An 18,906-nucleotide genomic window follows, 5' to 3' on the forward strand; every position below is an offset into this window, starting at 1 on the left:
CGTGTTCGGTCAGAGCGTTAGCTACCTTTTATAATAAAAAAAAACTGAGCGAACGGATCATCGAGCAAACTGAACGGATGTCATCGGACGTCCGCCCTGAACAAATTCGACGAACAATATAGAACATTTTTTTTAAGTGTTTGGCGTTCAAGCCGCTGGATCGCTGCATCGAGTTCCGTTCCTCAGTTTTTTTTTATTTTCTACTCAGTCATTTTCTTTATTACTTATATTGCAATTGATATAATTGGGAAAATACGTGTAATCGGATGAACTTTTATTAAATTTACAATGTTATTTGGCAGTCTACTAATTTTTACTATCACAAATAATGTAATATTCGTAACTATCGACTAGTAAACAACCAAATGCATAAAGTGATATTGATAATGTATGCTTGTCCGCGAGTTGAGAAGTCCCTTATACCTGGAAGCAGCCTGTCGCTTTCGACATTACGAGTACAAGTTGCAGGGTGGTATTTTTCGTAAAAACATGGAAAACATAAAGTTAAACGTCACCAGCTGCATTGAATAAGTGCTATGTTTCCGCATACGCAAGGTCTTTTGACATTTTCCGTGGAAAAACAAACCTCGTTAACATTTTCAAAAACCTCTCTTTCAGACGGTAATTTTGAAGCAAACCATGAACAGCGCAGTATTTCCTTAAAAATTGGCGCTGATAATTGGTTATGCAGTATCGACTGAATTTTAATAGCGTCTTCCGAGAAGCAATTTCTCGTTCTCTTTCGATTAAATACGAACAGTTTTGAATATACGGACAAGCATATATTTTCAGTATCACTTTGTGCATTTGGTCGTTTACTAGTCGATGGTTATGAATATCATATTATTTGTGATGATAAAAATTAGTAGACTGCCAAATAACATTGTAAATTTAATAAAAGTTCATCCGATTACACGTACGTTTCCCATTATATCAATTGTAATATAAATAGCAAAGAAAACGACTGTTAAAAATAAAAAAAAAACTGATGAACGGAACTCGATGCAGCGATCCAGCGCCTTGAACGCCAACCACTTTATTAAAAAAAAAACATCTTGCTCTATATTGTTTGTTGAATTTGTTCAGGGCGGACGTCCGATGACATCCGTTCTGTTTGTTCGTTCGTCCGTTCGCTCAGTTTTTTTTTTATTATAAAGGGCAGCTAACGTTCTGATCGAACACGCTGAGCTACCGTGTCGGCACCACTCCGCTGCAGCCGCTTCATGCTTAAAATAGTCACTCACAGATATATATCAGACGACCGAAATTATCTTGCGATTTTCTCAGTAACGCTTGAGAAGTACGCGCTACTGCTTACAGATTTTGTTGTCCTCATGGAGAACTACGATTGTACGAAGTTTAGAGTAAATCCGCGTTCCAAACGTCGTGGCCTCCCCTTGTGAGTTGTCTATGGCAGGGTGGAACACGTTGGAGCATACATGCAAGCCGCAACTGTGTGTTTCGCAGTGCAATGTAGCTGGCCACAGGAGTGTTTGCGAGGTTTTCGCGACTGGAATTTGCCATTTAGCTGATCCTGTGACAGGCAGTTAGGTACAAAGAACGGGCCAACCTGTCTGATCTTGCCCACAACTGCGGGGGCTGGCGAAGTGACCAGTAAGCTGGTGAGTGGCGACAGAAGCGGAGGTGAGTGCTGCGTGAGAAGATTCAATGAGACGGGTGTTTGCGCTGGACGATTATTTTCCCATGTAAACTGATCATTTGGCTGCTTGGTGACAGCTGCACCGAACGGTTCAAATGCCTGTGAGCACTATGGGACTCAACATCTGAGGTCATCAGTCCCCTAGAACTTGTAACAACTTAAACCCCACTAACCTAAGGACACCACACACATCCATGCCCGAGGCAGGATACGAACCTGAGACCGTAGCAGAGGTGCGGTCCCGGACTGAAGCGCCTAGAACCGGCCGGCGCTGCATCGACCTCTGACCAACAGGCACGTGAATGCTAGGGGATGTGCGTGCAGCTGCCGGCGTAGCCAGCATGGGTGCAGGTCCCGCTCCCAGCTGTTGTGTACCGAGCAACCTTGCGGTCGGCAGACAGCGCGCGATTTGGGTTCGCGACTATGTGTGACTAGGATTTTTGTCAAAAGGTATTTTTTTTCACACTGTGGTGAAGGATGGTGTTTGTGTTGTAAAACGTCGGTCCATACAGGGTCTCAAATATATTGAACACTGTGATCTGTTAGAGGGTGTAATTTCATTACTTGATTTGCATAATGTTTGAGTGTGAAAATATGTTTTATTATGAGTAAGAATTACTGTGAGGTGGAGGTGAGTGTTCTACTCTGTCTATCTGACTCCTATAAATTAAACAATTGATCTAATGGGGTAGTGCAAATGGATTATTTCTCTGTTTTTCGTATCAAAATAGTGTCAGCTCTCCCTTTGTCTCCACCATTAGTCATATAAACACAATGTTCTAGGGAGAGATGAAAACTCGTCTGCATGTTTGGCTACGTTGGTTCGAACAGACAAACAGGAAGTGGCCTGTTGAGAGAGACAGAGACAGGAAGTGAGTCCGCAATTCTCATTCAGCAGAATGCGGCCACCGTGAGGCTTTGTTTGGCGGCAGTTAGATCAAAAGAAGCATATTTTCGGTCTGTGGTTGGTGGTATTTGGTAACTCGATACGTAATTAGGACATTGGGTGGTTTTAACCCTCAGAGCAGAGCTCTGACGGTAGACACGGTCGTGGGAGACCCCAAACGGTGGCTGTTTCATCCCATTCCTCGGTGATTACAGTTATTACTTAATGGGAAGGGCTGCGGGGGGGGGGGGGGGGGGGGGGGGGTAGCGGGATGATGGCCAGACATAACTCCTACCCAAGTGGGACCTCATATCCAATAAATTATTTAAGTATACAATATTTCACACATTACCTTGTCCACTAAAAATAGTGTAAATAATATTCCATACACAGCAATCTATTCCCAACCAAATAAGCAGTAAACTGAGTCTTTTTACCGCATATTCCCTGGTGGGAATCGTACAATATGCGTTGGATGAGTATGTGCCAAGCAAGATCGCAAGAGATGGAAAAGAGCCACCGTGGTACAACAACCGAGTTAGAAAACTGCTGCGGAAGCAAAGGGAACTTCACAGCAAACATAATCATAGCTAAAGCCTTGCAGACAAACAAAAATTACGCGAAGCGAAATGTAGTGTGAGGAGGGCTATGCGAGAGGCGTTCAATGAATTCGAAAGTAAAGTTCTATGTACTGACTTGGCAGAAAATCCTAAGAAATTTTGGTCTTATGTCAAAGCGGTAGGTGGATCAAAACAAAATGTCCAGACACTCTGTGACCAAAATGGTACTGAAACAGAGGATGACAGACTAAAGGCCGAAATACTAAATATCTTTTTCCAAAGCTGTTTCACAGAGGAAGACTCCACTGTAGTTCCTTCTCTAGATTGTTGCACAGATGACAAAATGATAGATATCGAAATAGACGACAGAGGGATAGAGAAACAATTAAAATCGCTCAAAAGAGGAAAGGCCGCTGGACCTGATGGGATACCAGTTCGATTTTACACAGAGTAGGCGAAGGAACTTGCCCCCCTTCTTGCAGCGGTGTACCGTAGGTCTCTAGAAGAGCGAAGCATTCCAAAGGATTGGAAAAGGGCACAGGTCATCCCCGTTTTCAAGAGGGGACCTCGAACTGATGTGCGGAACTGTAGACCTATATCTCTAACGTCGATCAGTTGTAGAATTTTGGAATACGTATTACGTTCACGTACAATGACTTTTCTGGAGACTAGAAATCTACTCTGTAGGAATCAGCATGGATTTCGAAAAAGACGATCGTGTGAAAGCCAGCTCGCGCTATTCGTCCACGAGACTCAGAAGGCCATAGACACGGGTTCACAGGTAGATGCCGTGTTTCTTGACTTCCGCAAGGCGTTCGATACAGTTCCCCACAGTCGTTTAATGAACAAAGTAAGAGCATATGGACTATCAGACCAATTGTGTGATTGGATTGAAGAGGTCCTAGATAACAGAACGCAGCATGTCATTCTCTATGGAGAGAAGTCTTCCGAAGTAAGAGTGATTTCAGGTGTGCCGCAGGGGAGTGTCATAGGACTGGTGCTATTCACAATATACATAAATGACCTTGTGGATGACATCGGAAGTTCACTGAGGCTTTTTGCAGATGATGCTGTGGTGTATCGAGAGGTTGTAACATTGGAAAATTGTGCTGAAATGCAGGAGAATCTGCAGCGAATTGACGCATGCTGCAGGGAATGGCAATTGAAGCTCAGTGTAGACAAGTGTAACGTGCTGCGAATACATAGAAAGATAGATCCCTTATCATTTAGCTACAAAATAGCAGGTCAGCAACTGGAAGCAGTTAATTCCATAAATTATCTGGGAGTACGGATTAGGAGTGATTTAAAATGTAATGATTATATAAAGTTGATCGTCGGTAAAGCAGATGCCAGAATGAGATTCATTGGAAGATTCCTAAGGAAATGCAATCCGAAAACAAAGGAAGTAGGTTACAGTACGCTTGTTCGCCCACTGCTCTAATACTGCTCAGCAGTGTGGGATCCGTACCAGATAGGGTTGATAGAAGAGACAGAGACGATCCAACGGAGAGCAGCGCGCTTCGTTGCAGGATCATTTAGTAATCGCGAAAGCATTACGGAGATGATACATAAACTCCAGTGGAAGACTCTGCAGGAGAGACGCACAGTAGCTCGGTACGGGCTTTTGTTAAAGTTTCGAGAACATCCCTTCACCGAAGAGTCAAGCAGTATATTGCTCCCACCTACGTATATCTCGCGAAGAGACCATGAGGATAAATTCAGAGAGATTAGAGCCCACACAGAAGCATACCGACAATCCTTCTTTCCTCGAACAATACTAGACTGGAATAGAAGGGAGAACCGATAGAGGTACTCAGGGTACCCTCCGCCACACACCGTCAGGTGGCTTGCGGAGTATGGATGTAGATGTAGATGTAGTTGGAGGAGACGAGTGGATGGTGGGAGGTCTCCCAGATTGGAAGGGGCTAATTAACAGATTTAATCAATTAATTAATGGGAAGTGGGTTCTCAAGTAACTCAGGCCTGGAAGTGTACTTGTATCAGCGAAGGAAGTTCCAGAGTGGAGGTGGAGGAGGAGGGGGAGAGGAAGGGGAAGACAAGGGATGATTTATCAGATTGATGGATTATCCCTGTGGGGGCCATAACCCACTTAACAGAACAGTGGGTTAAGGACATGTTAATTAAAACATAACAATAGGTTTACCCCTGAATATATGTTTGCCCCTGATGTAAGCAACCTGCTCTAACAAATTGTGTGGATGCTCTCTTTACATCACTGCTGTCATTAGATGTGACCTTGATCTGCACCTGGTTTTGGGTATTAGTGGTAACTGAAACCATTCGCCTGGTCACCTTACGAGGGCGGTGAAAATATGTTTTGATAATGGGGCTGCCACGTTGTGACCTCCCAGCTTGCCTGATTTTCTTTTAAGGGTTTACTCCCCTAGAGAGGCAGGCTTCCCTGTCGCTGAAATTGTCTCAATCACTTTACTTGTAACTGGAGGTGACACGAAAAGAGGCAGGGCAGGTATTTGGAGAAAGGGTCGTTGGGGGACACACTTAGTAGGTTTCCTCCCCTTTGTCCTGCCCAACTTGGATGACCCGTCTTACAGCTAAGCTTCAGCTGGCATAGCTCTCCAGATCCAGACTACGCAATCCTCATCGCCTGTAGGGGGTTTGCGTGCTATGGATCAGGAAGGCGGTTTGCTGACGACACGTTATCTCCATACCACATCAAGGGAAACTTTCGTCAGAGGATGGCATGGCAGATTGTCTGGCCTGATTGGCCGTTTTAGGCAGAAAACGCAGAACTTTACCGATCTTACTTTTATGTTTATCATTGACGATTTGTAGAATATCATTTGCATTACAAGTATTATTCACTGAAATAAAGCATGAAAAAGCTTCATTCAGAGAGACTGATGCCCAGCGACATTCGATTCAGTGCTTATCAACTGACCAGGTTACCAAAGGGACCGATATCCAGCCTAAAACGTTACAGTGACTAAGCTATGGATTTGGGACAGTTGCGAAGCGCTCATTAGGGGTAGGCGGCGCGGACTGACCTCCGTGATGACGGTGGTGGCGTACTGCGAGTAGTCGAAGTGCCAGCCGCTGTGGCAGGGCCCGGCGGCGGCGCTGGCGTCGTCCGCGGGCCGCGGCAGCAGCAGCAGCTCCTCTTCGGAGGGCGCGGCGGCCAGCAGCGCCGAGAAGTTGCGCCGCAGCACGCGGCACTGCGAGAACGACGCCAGGCCGTCGCGCTCCTCCAGCGGCGCGCTGCAACACAGGCCGCATCTCTGTTGGTACTCGGTCGGGCTGTGGACAACTTTGTTCATTTCGGTCAAATGTCGCTGCTAGTCTGGGAGTTCGATACTGCTTCGTACTTACCTGTAGGGGAATGCAATACCTGCGGAAGCTCGAGTTGTAAACTCTCTACACACTGATCCAATTATCTATTGCAAATGGCCCTTATACTCGTATTAACAGACATACAATTATCCTTAAAATGATGGAAAGTCCTAAATTGTTGTGAAATTAATCCACGGTAGTAATCCAGTCCCTCTCCTTTCCTCCTTCCACTTTCAACTTTCGTCTACGGTGTCACCGCCAATGTTCCGTGGAGTGTTTTACATTCACTATGCTTCAAAAGCAAAGTCCTCCACTAGCTCTACAGTCGCCAGTGCGAAGACTTGTGTCGACGCCAGCTCGTTCCTCTCTGAACGTCCCTCATTAGTATCGCCTCAGAACATCACGCAAACAAAGTAATGCGTGAGTAACGAGAACATTGTTTCCGGCCAAATACGATGTCCCTATCTGTGAGTTTGTATGAATCTCCGGCGTAATTCTTGAATGAAACTGTCTGGGCAGGCTGGTCCTCTGTGAGAGACCGGTTTATTGGCCATTGATTGCATTGTACAGTATGTGATCTATTACTTCTCGTAACTGATTAAATATAGGAAAAAAATGTATGAATCACAGTTCGGTTCTTAGAGAATAGCTGCAAGAGAGGTTAATTGATATTTTGCTACGCAAATTGCTCAACGGAATAATATGATCTTCTGTCTGAAGAAGCAATACGCTGCAGAGGATTCACAATCTCTCGGGAATGCTATGTGCACTCTATAATGGCTTCATATCGGTCGTAGATGCTTCTTCAGAAGCTGCAAAACTTTATGACTCAATGATCCGCTTCCTATTATTGATTTACCTCTACTGATCATAGCCTACCAAGCCGAATTTGGCGCCAAGGGAAAGCCAGCTTATACGATAATGAAAAATTAAATGTGGCAGTTGTTCATTCAAGTCGTCTATCACAATGCTTTTTACACACTGAAGAGAGAAAGAATCTGGTACAGCCGCCTAATACCGTGTACGGCTCGCGTGAGCACACAGAAGTGCCGCAACTCTACTTGGCTTCGACTCGACTAATGTCTAGAGTAGCGCCGGAGGGAATTGACACCAAGAATCTTGCAGGGCTGTCCATAAATCCTTACTTTACCAAGGGGTGGATTCTCTTCTGAACAGCACGTTGCAAGCATCCCAGATATGCTCAATAATGTTCATCTATGCGTGGCCACCGGAGGTGTTTAAGCTCTGAAGAGTGTTCCTGTAACCCTGCACAACGGACATGAACGGATGCAGCTGATCAGACAGGACGCTTACGTATGTTTCACCTGTCACAGTCGTATCTAGACGCATGAGAGGTCCAAAATCACTCCAACTGCACAAGCCCCAAGCCATTACAGAGCCTCCACCAACTTGAACAGTCCCCTGCAGTGTCCATGGGTTCATGAGAATGTCTCCATACCTGTAAAAGCCCATCCGGTTTGTTACAATTTAAAACGAGACTCATCCAAGCCGGCAACATGTTTCCAGTCATCAACAGTCCAATGTCGGCGCTGACGAGCCCGGGCGGTTCGTCTAGCTTTGTGCCGTGCACTCATCACGGGTACACAAGCGAACCTTCGGCTCCGAAAGCCCATATCGTGTCGTTTCGTTGAATAGTTCACAGGCTGACACATGTTGATGGCCCAGCATCTGTAATTTGCTGAAGAGTTGCACTTCTGTCACAATGAGCGATTCTTTTCAGTCGTCGTTGCTATTTTCGAGCCGCAGCGATGTCGGAGATGTGACGTTTTACCGGATTACTGGGAATCACGGTACACTCGTGAAATCGTCGTACGGGAAAATCCTCAGTTCATCGCTAAATCTGAGATACTCTGTCTCACCGCTCGTGCGTCGACTATAACGCCACGTTCAAACTCACTTAAATCTTGATAACTTGCTTTGGAAGAGCAGTAACCGATGTAACAACTGCACCAGACACTTTTTGTCTTATACAGGCGCTGCAGACCCAGCGCCGTATTTGAAAACCCATTCCTATACCGATTTCTTTGGCACTTCAGTGTAAAGATAGTTCCTGACCGTAGAAGTCAACACATTAACTGGGCAGTCAAAACTAAATGAGAACGACGGACCGGTCTCATGGCCACTGTTGAAATTGAAAGACAGCTTGTAGCTATTGTACTTTAAGAAGCCTGATTCCGGTTTTGGCATCTCTACTTCACTGATTCTTGAAGGCTTTGGCTGTTAATTTTGCACACTTCCATCTGCCAGAACCACGTGCTCCCGCAGTAGATTCAGTCAAAACAACTATCGCCCAAATATGTTTATCGCCCCTGTAGGAATAACATAAACTGACATGTTCCAAAACTACGCCTCAAAGTCTGAATGAATGCCGCAAAACAGTTCTTCGAGTAATATGTGATGTTTAATTGGAAGTTGACGCATGTCAAATATAATTTCCCATTCTTTTCATCCTTACTTTTTATGTACAGGGTGGTTCAAATGGCTCTAAGCACTATGGTGCACAGTTCCAACTGCCAGAACCATGTGCTCCCGCAGTTGATTCAGTCAAAGCAACTATCGCCCAAATATGTTTATCGGCCCTGTAAGAATAACATAAACTGACATGTTCCAAAACTACGCCTCAAAGTCTGAATGAATGCAGCAAAACTATTCTTCGAGTAATATGTGATGTTTAATTGGAAGATGACGTATGTCAAATATAATTTCCCATTCTTTTCATCCTTACTTTTTATGTACAGGGTGGTTCAAATGGCTCTCAGCACTATGGGATTTAACATCTGAAGTCATCAGTCCCCTAGACTTAGAAGTACCTAAATATAACTAACCTAAGGATATCACACACGTCCATGTCCGAGGCAGGATTCGAACCTGCGACCGTAGCAGCAGCACGGTTCCGGACTGAAGCGCCTAGAACCGCACGGTCACAATGGCCGGCTATACAGGGTGTCCGATTTATCTTGACCACACTAAATAATTGTTTGTCCAGATGCCAATTACAAAATGTTTCAAGAAAAGCCGGCCGAAGTGGCCGTGCGGTTAAAGGCGCTGCAGTCTGGAACCGCGAGACCGCTACGGTCGCAGGTTCGAATCCTGCCTCGGGCATGGATGTTTGTGATGTCCTTAGGTTAGTTAGGTTTAACTAGTTCTAAGTTCTAGGGGACTAATGACCTCAGCAGTTGAGTCCCATAGTGCTCAGAGCCATTTGAACCATTTCAAGAAAATGTTCTTTAGCCGTCAGGGGGACACCAATCACCAAGATTTCCTTCGTTGTAGCTTTGTATTTTACAAAGATATGAACAGTGGTATGACTTTTCTAAACTTAGCCCTGTATTTTTTATTCGGTAATTCATTTCCTCTCGTAAAAACCTATTCAGTAATGTATCACAGGGTACCATTCACTGAAACACAATTTTATTGAGTACATAATACAACATTGACGTTGACGCTCCCAGCGCTTAGTGAAGGTCTCCCCGGTAATGGAACTCATCCACGTGCTGCCGTTGACAGAGGACAAATGCAAACATAATTAAAAAGCACACCCGTCATTCCGTCACCAATCGTCAGTTGAAGAGTTGTGTGAGTAGAATCTACACCAACGAAGGGAAGGCAGTAATGCTACTCATCTATGGTGAATGTAAGTCAGCAGAACAGTAATTGCAATACTGGATTCTTACGTACAGCTACATTTAGTACAGTAGTTTAGTACTTTTAAATACTGTAGTGTAGAAGAGGCATACAGTAAAGGCTGTCCTTCCTACAAATTGTATCGACATAACGTTTCTTTTATTGATGTAGTTGAAGGTAGGGTAAATGCTATGCAGGCAGCGGAACTGTACAGAGAGCGATATCCTGACAAGAAACCACCTTCCCGACGGATGTTTTCTCATCTTGCTGCCACGCTTCAGGAAACGGGAAGTTCCAACCCACGACAACGCAATCGTCGTAGCACTCGCTCAGACGGAGCTGCTGAAGTTACTGTTTTCGCTTCCGTTGCTATGAATCGAAATGTGAGCACACGACAGCTTGAACACAAGATTAGCTTTTCTAGAACCAGTGTACAGTCTCTTACACGTCACTGGTTCCATACTTACCATGAACATCTGCATCAAGAATTACATGGGTTGATTTCCAGAATCGTGTACAGGTCTTTCAGTGGGTACAGCAGCAAATCGTCGTCAGTCCGAAATTATTTCCAATATTCTATCTACCGATGACTGTTCCTTCTCAAACAAAGAATAGGTAAATACAGGGAACACACATTATTGGTCCAGCGACAACCCAAGATGGCTTAGGCAGGTGGAACATCAGCGTCAATGGAGAGTTAACGTCTGGTGTGGGACGCTTGGTATTACAATTATTGGCCCTTATTTCATCAACGGTAGTCTAAACGGGACAGCGTATGCCAACTTCCTCAGACGAATTCTTCCTCCTCTTTTGGATGAAGTTCCGCTAAGAACTAGAATGCTTATGTCGTATCAATACGATGGACGTCTAGCACATAATGCCTTGCGTACACGTCGTGTCCTGAACCGAAGGTATACTGCCAGGTGGATTGGTCGAGGAGGAAAAGTTACTTGGGCTGTTAGGTCTCCTGATTTAAATTCTAGGGATTTGTTTCTTTGGGATGCATTAAAGACGTTGTTTATCGCAATATTCCAACAACTCCAGAGGACGTGCAGGAACGTATCGTGCTTGCTTGTAATCCTCTTCAGCAGGCAACACTATAAGCAGTAAATAGTTCTTTCATTGAACGAGTGCACCAGTGTATCTGTGTCCACGATCGCCACTTTGAGCACCTTTGAATGTTCTACTACTGGAACATGGTACAGGAGAGTCAAAGTCGATTATGCGTTATGTTTTTACTTGGTTTTCATTTGTTTTCTGACAACTTCAGCAAGTGGACGAGTTTGTGACAAATTTTTGAATAGGTTCAAATGGCTCTGAGCACTATGGGACTTAACTTCTGAGGTCATCAGTCCCCTAGAACTTTGAACTTCTTAAACCTAACTAACCTAAGGACATCACACACATCCATGCCCGAGGCAGGATTCGAACCTGCGGCCGTAGCGATCGCGCGGCGCCTAGAACCGCTCAGCCACTCCGGCCGACTTCGAATGGGTCTTTAGGAGAGGAAATGAATTACCGAATATAAAATACAGGGTGCCATTTAAAAATGTCATACCGCTATTCATATCTTTGTAAAAATCAAAGCTATAACGAAGGCAATCATGCTGATTGATGTCCCCTTATGGCTACAGAACATTTGCTTCAAAGGTTTTGTAGCTTTCATCTGAACAAACAGTTATTTGGGGTAGTCAAAATAAATGGGACGCCCTGTATATTGAACAACCGACATCTTTACACATGCTAATTATATAGTAAATAATCACGAAGGCTATGGGAGTCAGTATACTGATACTTGTGCTATCCCTTCTCCTTTGACTGTGACTGTTTACTTAAACATGTTAGTGTAAATTTCATCCAATCCGGTACATTAAGATTGGCGCTCGTAGTGAATGTATACCGATCTTATTAATTAATTAACTAGAATAGACACAAGGTGTTGAGATTAATAATTATTGCTCACTGCTTCTGCTCCGGAGTGTTCACTGTATCGTTGTATGTGTTCTTGCAGGACGACTATCTCAATTTTCGAATCCTTCGGTTGCCATGACACATTTACCGTCCATCACTTGATTGAATTTCATTTGCTGTAGCCAGTCGAATCAAAAAATCGATGTGGGAAGACGCTGATTATTCGCCAGGGAAAACGTGTGCATTGTGGTTGTTTCCCACTGACTCATGTTACATTTGCCTTATTATGCCGTAAAATCTAAGTTCTGTGAATGTTCAATGCCCCATTTATAGTGTATCTCTTCAGTATGTAACTAGACGAAATCCTGTTCTAGCAATCATTTAGTTCTGGATAAAGAAGGCCGCTTTTGGTGGGAATGTTACCGGCACATAAAATACCCCATATAACAAACACTTTGTGCTCAAGTAAGTCGTGGCATTCCACACAGTTTTGAGGCTTAATCCCAGCCAAGGGTCGATAGTGTCACGTAAGAATGTACTTAGTCACAGCACCCACTCTTCATGCTACTACATTTCGGTAGAGGAGCACTTGACAGAACATCCATTACTATATACAGTACTGTGAGTTTCGGAGATTATTAAAAATGATCAATATATAGTTTTTATATGGTTTAATATATGGTTTTTCTTAATACGAAGAATTTTAAAATATCCTGGATGAATGGACGCGAGAAACTTTCTGTGACGTCACCTAGATTGGTAGGGAAGTCACAGATAGACTCTACAATGGCCTCTAATAAGCAAACTGAATAGTTTTAGTATTAAATGTGCACCTCATGGTTTGTAGCACTCTCAGTGGATTTCAACAGATGAGGAATTTCAGATCCGAATAAGTCTCATTTCTTCCTTTGTTCTCTGGATTTCATCCACTTTCTTGTTATCGATTGGTAATAAGACTTTCAGGTCACGGTTGAGGAAATCTAACAAGTAGCCTCAGTTGTTTTAAATGTCAATAAATGAACTAAAATGCACCCAACGAAGCGCCGCGACTTACGTATCTCTTCGAGAGTTACCTAGGCAGATTTTAGAGTTATAAATATTGCATTGCTTATCTGTGGAGATGGTGCTTTATAACTGAGGAGATATTACAATTACAAGTTGCGGCAGAAAAACAATATAATTCACCAAATATGTGGATAATGCCTCCGGAAAATCCTGTAAAAAGCTTTGAACCTGTGTATCGATGTTTCATTGATAATATTAGAAAACTGACGAATCATGCAGCCGAGAATTTTTCATTAAATACAGATAACCTTGTAGAGGGGCAAGCGCAACCACAGCACTTTTTAACTCAGGAAATGCCATCTTTTAGCGGTGTTTTGTATTTGACAAACAAGGAATATTGGGAAAAAGATTCCGAACTTTTCCGCTCTAACGTTTTAAACATATGTCACGTGAAGATGGTGCTTTAATGCCGCAAAACAGGTAGTGGTACAGTAGTAAAGGACCAAGATACAGCTGAATAGATTAATACCCAAGATTTTCATTAAATGACTGACACAATTAGAATACGTCGCAGAAAAATAGAAACTAAAATGCAAATTTGTTTCAAGTTCAGTGAACTGAGTTTCAGACGTAGAATCGGTTCGTATACATCTGATTGTGATACGGAATGAGCTGAATAATTTCATTTGCAGTTCGTTCCGTTGCTCTAGTATAACAGCTTTTCTCAGCGGAATCCATTAACAGGACCTTCATGTTGCGGATTAACCGCGCCAAACGCTGAAGTGAGGTATTACATGTGCGGTATGTATTCTTTTTCGAATATTTTATTGCGCTTTTTGTCCGAAAGCAGACAATATTTATTCTGCGAAAACAAATCTATTTGATACTCTGAAGCATTGCAGTGCATGTGGATATATATTTTAGTATCCGCACTTTGGAAAAATTCCAAAGTCGTCACAGTCCCTCGTTTATTTTATTTTATTATATTTTTTTTGTCATCAGTCTACTGACTGGTTTGATGCGGCCCGCCACGAATTCCTTTCCTGTGCTAACCTCTTCATCTCAGAGTAGCAATTGCAATCTACGTCCTCAATTATTTGCTTGACGTATTCTAATCTCTGTCTTCCTCAACAGTTTTTGCCTTCTACAGCTCCCTCTAGTACCATGGAAGTCATTCCCTCATGTCTTAGCAGATGTCCTATCATCCTGTCCCTTCTCCTTATCAGTGTTTTCCACATATTCCTTTCCTCTCCGATTCTGCGTAGAACCTCCTCATTCCTTACCTTATCAGTCCACCTAATTTTCAACATTCGTCTATAGCACCACATCTCAAATGCTTCGATTCTCTTCTGTTCCGGTTTTACCACAGTCCATGTTTCACTACCATACAATGCTGTACTCCAGACGTACATCCTCAGAAATTTATTCCTCAAATTAAGGCCGGTATTTGATATTAGTAGACTTCTCTTGGCCAGAAATGCCTTTTTTGCCATAGCGAGTCTGCTTTTGATGTCCTCCTTGCTCCGTCAGTCATTGGTTATTTTCCTGGATACTTAGCAGAATTCCTTAACTTCGCTGACTTCGTGACCATCAATCCTGACGTTAAGTTTCTCGCTGTTCTCATTTCTACTACTTCTCATTACCTTCGTCTTTCCCCGATTTACTCTCAAACCATACTGTGTACTCATTACACTGTTCATTCCGTTCAGCAGATCATTTAATTGATCTTCACTTTCACTCAGGATAGCAATTCCATCAGCGAATCGTATCATTGATATCCTTTCACCTTGTATTTTAATTCCACTCCTGAACCTTTCTTTTATTTCCATCATTGCTTCCTCGATGTACAGATTGAAGAGTAGGGCCGAAAGGCTACAGCCTTGTCTTACACCCTTCTTAATACGAGCACTTCGTTCCTGATCGTCCACTCTTATTATTCCGTCTTGGTTGTTGTACATATTGTATATGACCCCTCTCTCCCTGTAGCTTACCCCTACTTTATTCAGAATCTCGAACAGCTTGCACCATTTTATATTGTCGAACGCTTTTTCCAGGTCGACAAATCCTATGAAAGTGTCTTGATTTTTCTTTAGCCTTGCTTCCATTATTAGCCGTAACGTCAGAATTGCCTCTCTCGTTCCTTTACTTTTCCTAAAGGCAAACTGATCGTCACCTAACGAATTCTCAATTTTCTTTTCCATTCTTCTGCATATTATTCTTGTAAGCAGCTTCGATGCATGAGCTGTTAAGCTGATTGTGCGATGATTCTCGCACTTGTAAGCTCTTGCCGTCTTCGGAATTGTGTGGATGATGCTTTTCCAAAACTCAGATGGTATGTCGCAAGACTCATATATTCTACACACCAACGTGAATAGTCGTTTTGTTGCCACTTCCCCCAATGATTTTAGAAATTCTGATGGAATGTTATCTACCCCTTCTGCCTTATTTGACCGTATGTCCTCCAAAGCTCTTTTAAATTCCGATTCTAATACTGGACCCCATATCTCTTCTAAATTGACTCCTGTTTCTTCTTCTATCACATCAGACAAATCTTCACCCTCTTAGAGGCTTTCAATGTATTCTTTCCACCCATCTGCTCTCTCCTCTACATTTAACAGTGGAATTCCCGCTGCACTCGTAATGTTACCATCGTGGCTTTTAATGTCACCAAAGGTTTTTTTGACTTTCCTGTATGCTGAGTCTGTCCTTCCGACAATCATATCTTTTTCGATGTCTTCACATTTTTCCTGCTGCCATTTCGTCTTAGTTTCCCTGTACTTCCTATTTATTTCATTCCTCAGCCACTTGTATTTCTGTATTCCTGATGTTCCCGGAACATGTTTGTACTTCCTCCTTTCATCAATCAACTGAAGTATTTCTTCTGTTACCCATGGTTTCTTCGCAGCTACCTTCTTTGTACCCATGTTTTCCTTCCCAACTTCTGTGATGGCCCTTTTGAGAGATGTCCATTCCTCTTCAACTGTACTGCCTACTGCGCTATTCCTTATTGCTGTATCTATAGCGTTAGAAAACTTCAAACTTATCTCGTCATTCCTTAGTACTTCCGTATCCCACTTCTTTGCGTATTGATTCTTCCTGACTAATGTCTTGAACTTAAGCCTACTCTTCATCACTACTATATTGTGATCTGAGTCTATATCTGCTCCTGGATACGCCTTACAGTCCAGTATCTGATTTCGGAATCTCTGTCTGACCATGATGTAATCTAATTGAAATCTTCCCGTATCTCCCGGCCTTTTCCAAGTATACCTCCTCCTCTTGTGAATCTTGAACAGGGTATTCGATATTACTAGCTGAAACTTGTTACAGAACTCAATTAGTCTTTCTCCTCTTTCATTCCTTGTCCCAAGGCCATATTCTCTGGTAACCTTTTCTTCTACTCCTTCCCCTACAACTGCTTTCCAGTCACCCATGACTATTAGATTTTCGTCCACCTTTACATACTGCATTACCCTTTCAATATCCTCATACACTTTCTCTGTCTGTTCATCTTCAGCTTACGGCGTCGGCATGTATACCTGAACTACCGTTGTCGGTGTTGGTCTGCTGTCGATTCTGATTCGAACAACCCGGTCACTGAACTGTTCACAGTAACACACCCTCTGCCCTACCTTCCTATTCATAACGAATCCTACACCAGTTATACCATTTTCTGCTGCTGTTGATATTACCCGATACTCAACTGACCAGAAATCCTTGTCTTCCTTCCACTTCACTTCACTGACCCCTACTATATCTAGATTGAGCCTTTGCATATCCCTTTTCAGATTGTCTAGTTTCCCTACCACGTTCAAGCTTCTGACATTCCACGCCCCGACTCGTAGAACGTTATCCTTTCGTTGATTATTCAATCTTTTTCTCATGGTAACCTCCCCCTTGGTAGTCCCCTCCCTGAGATCCGAATGGGGGACTATTCCGGTATCTTTTGCCAATGGAGAGATCATCATGACACCTCTTCAATTACAGGCCACATGTTGATCATTGCTGATTCTTCCGCCTTTAGGGGCAATTTCCCGCTCTAGGACAAGAGAGTGCCCTGCACATCTATCCGCTCCTACGCCCTCTTTGACAAGGCCGTTGGCAGAATGAGGCTGACTTCTTATGCCGGAAGTCTTCGGTCGCCAATTCTGATTATTTATCAAAATTTAGGCAGTGGCGGGGATCGAACCGGGGACCGAAGACATTTTTATTATGAATCAAAGACGCTACCCCTTTTTTTTAATCTCATTTTGTTCGCTTTTGATCGTTGCATCTGCTCAGGGTGGACGTCGTAAAACATCCATTGAAGTTCGTTGTTAATCGAGTAACTCAGTTTTTTTATTACAGAGAGCTTGTAACCCTCTGACCGAACACGCTGAGCTACCGTGCCGGCCCCTAGACCACGGGTCTACCTATTATTTATTGTCTCTTTTTAAAAGAATACTGTTTAGTAATCCATTGGTTACGCATTATCTATTCTGTCTGGAAGTGGACATGTTTTAACACACAAGACGAAAGTAACTTCATAACTACATTATCATTTGTGTACTCTGATTGTAAGATTTTGGCAATAAAGAAGACACGTCCTATTATTTGGTTATTATCTTTAAGAATATTATAATTTATTCAGATAAATATCATAAGCTTTGGTATTGGTTAATGCCTTCCTATTTCTGAACACTCCAGTCATGTAATTATAGAATCATTCCAGAAGCCTTCGATATATTCTAAGAGCTCAGAGTAATGTAATGTACGTTGCATGTATCTGTCAGAAGCGTTCGCAAGTATATTATACGTTCCACGAGGAAACGCCCTAGTTAAAAAAGATACTACTTTAATACTGACGCAGGACTATTAAAATATCTGGACCTCTAACTTCAATCACGGAGGTTCGTAGTTCACTGCGATATACACAGTTGTGCAGAACTTATGGACGAGAGTAGCTTTAGCAAGTGACGCTGCCAAGTTACAAAGTTCGAAGAATCTTGGACCACACATTGAAAGTACTGCGACAGTATAGTACAGAAGTTAACTGACAGAAATACACAGTGACACGAACAGAAATAACACTTTTATTTGAAGACAACAGTTACACAGAATTCACCTCCGTATACTATGTTCTAGTTTATTGTGACTGTCTACTCCTTACCCATGTGCGTCTTTTCAGGGATGCATCGTACAGCGCAGGTAATGGAGTGGCACAGGAAACACACCACTTAAACTAACGGCGCGAAAGCCACTAGTAGCTCAAATGGTTGAAATGGCTCTGAGCACTATGGGACTTAACGTCTGAGTTCAAACAATGTTTCAAATTGCTCTGAGCACTATGGGACTTAACACCTGAGGTCATCAGTCCCCTAGAACTTAGAACTACTTAGACCTAACTAGCCTAAGGACATCACACACATCCATGCCCGAGGCAGAATTCGAAACTGCGACCCTAGCGGTCGCGCGGTTCCAGACTGAAGCGTCTAGTGCCGCTCGGCCATAGTGGCCGGCCATTAGTAGTCACGCCGATCCCGCGCAATTGCAGGATAAAGGCATAAGTAAAAGAAGAGTATCACAAGAAAACGCTGACATCAACTAAGTAGAGCACATAGATAACTGGCATTGTCTTACCTATGTAATAAACAATTCTTATTTATTGATTCATCAGTCACGTCTTGATAGAACAATTCGACATTTAAAATTAAACAACAAATAAACTGTTTTTATTTCTAATTAGTTTTAGCTTGCTAAGCCATCTTCAGTTACCAACTGACTGGCGTCCGCAAGGGACAGTAGGTTTTAGGTAAGCAAACATTATAAGCTAAGACACAGTCCACTTCCACATAATTTGGTCCACCAAATGCTGTAGCATAATAATAAGCCTGCAATATTGTGGTATTGGGTAGTTTCATTATTTATTGCGTTTATACTGTCCATTGCGC

The 18,906-nt window shown here is 43.0% G+C and overlaps 1 protein-coding gene across 1 annotated transcript in view; it reads right to left on the minus strand.

The window, feature by feature from the left end:
- Window positions 1-6,402, minus strand: part of LOC124606299 (beta-alanine transporter-like) — a 489,380-nt gene extending 482,978 nt beyond the window's left edge. The window contains exon 1 of the mRNA XM_047138280.1: window positions 6,133-6,402. Coding sequence (XP_046994236.1) covers window positions 6,133-6,402 — 270 coding nt within the window. The remainder of the gene's footprint in view (window positions 1-6,132) is intronic.
- Window positions 6,403-18,906: the final 12,504 nt, after the last annotated feature.

This window comes from Schistocerca americana, chromosome 3 (genome assembly GCF_021461395.2).
Source record: "Schistocerca americana isolate TAMUIC-IGC-003095 chromosome 3, iqSchAmer2.1, whole genome shotgun sequence".
NCBI classification, from domain to species: Eukaryota; Metazoa; Arthropoda; class Insecta; order Orthoptera; family Acrididae; genus Schistocerca; species Schistocerca americana.